Source organism: Falco punctatus (assembly GCF_963210335.1).
Source record: "Falco punctatus genome assembly, chromosome: 9".
Taxonomy (NCBI): Eukaryota; Metazoa; Chordata; class Aves; order Falconiformes; family Falconidae; genus Falco; species Falco punctatus.
The window spans coordinates 1,329,013-1,334,110 of NC_137589.1; the positions used below are offsets into that span (position 1 = coordinate 1,329,013).

General features: G+C 40.5%; 1 protein-coding gene across 2 annotated transcripts in view; it reads left to right on the forward strand.

Moving 5' to 3' along the window:
• TCERG1L (transcription elongation regulator 1 like) overlaps positions 1-5,098 on the forward strand; it is a 160,046-nt gene that overhangs the window by 96,546 nt on the left and 58,402 nt on the right. For both annotated transcript variants that reach the window (XM_080403427.1, XM_080403428.1), the window contains exon 12: positions 2,681-2,799. In XM_080403427.1, the coding sequence (XP_080259553.1) occupies positions 2,681-2,799 (119 nt within the window). The remainder of the gene's footprint in view (positions 1-2,680; positions 2,800-5,098) is intronic.

The window sequence follows — 5,098 nt, forward strand, 5'->3', positions numbered from 1 at the left end:
TTTGCTGCCTTGTTTATTTGGGCATTAATTATCACTAGGGATCTAAAAACCCAAGGGCTGCAGATTAGTGTAAAAAAATTTAGGAGATATGCAAGGATGTTGCAAAGAAGGTGAACACTTCTATTATGCGGTTATTTCTCTTCCTTACCAGTCTTATGTCATCCTGGAGAAGGAAGAATTTTGAAAATGGAATTTTCCATTTTTTAAGTAAACACGATTAAAAATGTACTTATTCCTGTTCCATTGCTCTGGGGCCTGTATTGTCTTGTGATTCTCCAGAGGTCTTCCTCTAGGCACTGAGGGACTGGGCACATACATTTTCATTTACACCCTTTCCAATGTTTTCTCTCCTAAGAAAGGAAGTGAAATAAAATGATAAGGAAATATGGGAATGAAAACATAAGAGGAACTGCTACAATGGAGAATACTGCTAGGCAAGAGACCAGGCAGGCGGTTTAGTATTTGTTTCAGGGAATCAGCAAGGACAAAATCTAGACCTTGATGACTCAATCAAGATACATTACTACTTGCATTTTATCAGCCTTGGAGATGATATAATAAAAATATGTCATGAATACACATAAAATAATGTGCTTGAAGCACTGCTGAGGGGGACCTCATTTGTGGGGCATATTCAATATTCAAGGAAAAGGTTATGAGAAGCTGGTAGCTGGCAGTCCTGTAGGTAGAAACCTATAGTCATGTAGGTAGAAACCCATGGTCAGGCAAAGGTTGGCTCTGGGAGTGACAGTAATTCCAGCTCAGAGCTAAGGTAGAAGAAGGTGATCATCGATTGCTCTTCTGCAAAACAGTGTTAACAACACAGTAACCTTGTGAGCACATGCCAGGTGTAATATATTTCAGGTACTAAGCTTGAAGTTAAGATTTCTAGACGTTCATTATGATTAGTGCCATCTAATTAGACCCCATTTTCCTCCAAGAGGTAGTTTAAGAAGAAAGTTAGGCTCAGGCAAGAGTAGCTGCCTGATTTAATGAAAGTACTTCTTGAGGTGCAGCTCAAATTAGTAGAAGCCATTATTTAGGTTTATGGAGACATTTACCTTCACGGATGCTGACTGATGTGGCCTGAATAGTGAGCATCTGAGTACTTTATAAGTTAAGCAAATGAATTTGTATTGGAGGGGGCTAGAGGTGAAAAGTGGCTCACAATGAAAGTGAGGAATGAAGGAAGGGAGGGAGGGAGGGAGGGAAAAAACAATGCTGCAGCGTGGCTGGCTGTACTGCGGTTTCGTTCTTTCCATGGTCAGGCAGATAGGTCGGAAAGGGCAAGGAATGTGTTTTGGCTGCGATCTGCCAGTGTCTCAGGGAACTTTGTCTTGACTTGAATTTGTGCTGAGGTGGGTTTGACTTCCAGGAGTCAAGCCCTGCTGTCAGTGGGTGTCCTTACGCGGCCTGCGGAACGAAACGAACTGTTACCGAACAGCTGAAGGTTGCTTTACATACTTACCAATGTTTTTCAAGGGGTTATTAATAGTTGAAAGATGCTACTATGTTTAAGCAAGGAACTGCGAAGGGTAAAGGAACAACTGCATTAAAATAATGACCTATCTGTTAATTTTGATTTATTACCTTCATAACAGCTTCACTGATACCAGAAAGGCAAGCAGTAACAGAGTCACCTGCTTTATTTGTTCCATTTTTTCCATCTTCTCTTACACTCAATGTACATAATTGCATACAGTATCATATATTTAGATTTACTAGGGGTTTTTTTGATGGCCATTTTTTGATGTTTACTTTCCCAGTGCTATTTCTTCCCTTTTCCACATACCATACTAAATACCATTTGTAATTTGGTTGCTTTAGCTTCCATAAAATGTAGATTTGCACCTGTGCGTCTTCATGCCTGATGAGAAAGCAACTGTGGTAGTATCTGTAGTAATCACATTTAATGTATGTAATTTGTGGGGAAAAGGATGGTGAATATGGAAAGCTTATATCATTTTGAGGAGCAGCTCCTTTTATTTAACAACTTAATGTGCCACACATTTTAGAGCATGAAACAAGCACGGTCAGATTTTTGGTATTAAAAATGTAATTAAATCAGTTGGCAGAATTTTGTGACATAGTGAACTCCTTATTCTCCTTTTCAAGACACCAATAGTCCTGATGCTGATTGCCCTGCTTGCATATTTAGCTGCCAAATACAGTTCGAGGAAGTTTGTCAGCCATTCCACACACATTAAAGCTTTCAGGTGTATGTGTACCAAGGAAGGGTCATGTACTTTTTGATAACTGATTTGAAAGGTCTTCAGGCTTTTGTGATGTTTCATATTATAGGTATGTTCTGGAATTCCAGCAAGTTGGGAAAGAGGCAAGATCCAAACTAAATAACTGCAGTCCAGATGAACAACAACAAAAAAATGCTTATAGGCATGAAAATGCAAGCAAAACACTGAAATCAGGAAATGTTGATTTATGTTGCACTTGATGTTTGAATGAAGATGTTAGCTGTCCAAATTATACCTCTTTCCAGCTACTTATTTTGTGAGAACACACGATCAGTGCTGCACAAAGCAGGTTCAGCTGCATGTGAGTCAGCCAATACTCAGGGCAGATAAGAACTGTGGTTCTTGAGATTGACAGCCCTTTGATCAAGCATAAATACCATAAAGGCTTTGATAATAAATACTGTGTCGTGTTTCCCTTTCTCGGAAAGATATTTGAACAGTTTGTCAAGACCAGGATCAGAGAAGAGTACAAAGAAAAGAAAAATAAATTGTTGCTAGCCAAAGAAGAATTTAAAAAGCTCCTTGAAGAATCCAAGTTATCACCAAGGTATGGCATTGTCTTATGAAGATTTGTTAAGATAAGCTTTCTTATTTAGCCTTTGCTTATCAGCCCCAGAATTCTGTAACACTGAACGTACTCCTTATAGCAAGCTTGTACATCCATTGTTGCAATGCTGTGCTGACATATCTTCCCTAATATTTTACACTATTTTGTTGTATTAGTAGGAGAAGGAACATTCCCTCTCCCCTTCTGTTCCTTTCTCTCTCTCTCTCTCTGTCATTCAGAATGTGAGATATTTTGCATAACACATTCATTTTATATGCATGTATATGCTATATTTATAGAACACATGCACAGAGAAATACTAGTTACATAAAATCAGTACCTGAATGTTTAATCTCATTTGTATTAGGCATACAGGTGTAACTAGGGAAAAACTGTATTTACATTTGTTTCTTGATGAAAGAGAAATATAATTTAACAAAGCTAGTTATTAATGCCACATCACTAAATTAAAATAAAGTGTGCAATGCAGTAATTTATTTTTCTACATTGCTTTTTGAGTAATGAATCCAAAACTGCCCAATAGCAAATGCAGTTCTTAGGACAGTACTTTCTCATTTGTAAATTATATGAAAATAAAGGTTTATATATTATAAATCTCATTAAATTGTTAGAACTAAGGAAGTGTAGTTTTCTCTACTAAAGTACACAGGTAGTAGACACAAACAACACATGAGAATCTACAGAAGCAATAATTATGGGAATTTTTTTGCATCAAAACTGACAATATTCTGGGCTAATGTAAGAGCTAACCACTGGTTCCAGCAACGATCTTTTCAGTCTGCAAGGGCGATATTGGCCTGGCCTACAGGACAGAGAACATTTTACCCGTTACCGGTTTTGTTGAGCTGAGTGCGAGACTGCATCATAGAAGCTCATCTACCCGCTGTAGTCTCTGGCTTGATTTTGATATGCAGTGAGAGAAAGAAATCAAAAATACTTCCAATAAGAAGAAAACAGGTCTTCCCCCAAGTGGCTGTTACGAATCTGCACATTAATTAGAGCCCTGATTTAGCCAACAGTAATTATTGCAAAATGGGGGTCAGAGCCCAGTAACTGAACAAAGTCATTGCTGGGGCGAGCGAGGCAGTGGTGCGGTGCAGAGACGCACAATGCACAGCATCACCGGCAACAGCTGGAGCATGAAGCAACCAGGCTTGGCATTGCCAAAGGAAAACCGATAGACTCGGAGCACCTCCAGTGTCCTCCCCGTGTGCTTCTCTAGGTTGACAGGAATAATCATCTCATATTTTAAATACAGGCAGGGTCAGACCAGCTTGCTCAGGACCTTACTGCAGGATGGGGCTGTGCTGCCTGCCCATCTTCTCCGGGTCCATGACTCCTCCTGCCATCACGGCAGTCCCACGGGGCAGGCGGGCTGCCCGGGCACAGCCTGGGGGTCGCTGCCCTTCCTGTGGTCATTGCTTTTCTCCTCTCCTTCATGAACTCCAGTTTTCCATCATTTCTCATGGTGCTGTGAATGCAGCCTAAAAGGAAGTTCAGCTAGAAAACACTGCTAGAAGAATGTACACCTCGGAAATACAAAAACTACAGGAGTTTAAATAAAAAACCCTTCTTGTTGGTCTGTGAATTATGGTGCCGGTTCTTTATAGTGCCTGCCATGCTGCTCCCAGAGCTGGACCTGTGGGCCTGTACCGGGATTAGCAAAGGCATCCAGGTAAAACACCAGTGAATGTTCTCAGACACCGTGTTTCCATTGGAAAAGGCAGGACCTGGCAATGAAATCCTCAGGCAGTGCTCCCTGTGGGTTTTGTGCCCATCACTCAGAGTTACAATTAATTTTTTGCTTTTTTGTCAGGAAAGATCATACTAGCGTGGTATTTCATCAGGTATGGTGTAGTACTGGCAGTCAAAGTGCATTTGTTTGCAATTAGCCACAGGTGTAGTTTTCTGCTTGGTTATAGGCTAATTACTGAAATACTGGCCATAAATACTGGCCCGCGTAGTTGAAGCCGCAATACCCTGTGCTGTAGCAAATACTTTAATGATTCAAAATTGTCCTGTCAGCTATCACCCAGATTTTTCTAAATCAAAAAATGGAATTTAAGTGTTGCAGGCTGATCCATGGGTCCAAAGCCCGGGCAGTTCTGGCATGGCCCTGCCTCTCTTGTCCTAGGTTTACCATCTTGTTCCTGTCAAATATTCCCCAGAACACCCCTCATTTTTACTGTATGTGTGAAAAGTTAAGTGAGATCCAGGTCAAAGCGTTGGAGCGTGGACTGACAAAGTAGCAGCTGTAAAATGTCTCTCTTTTCTGCAG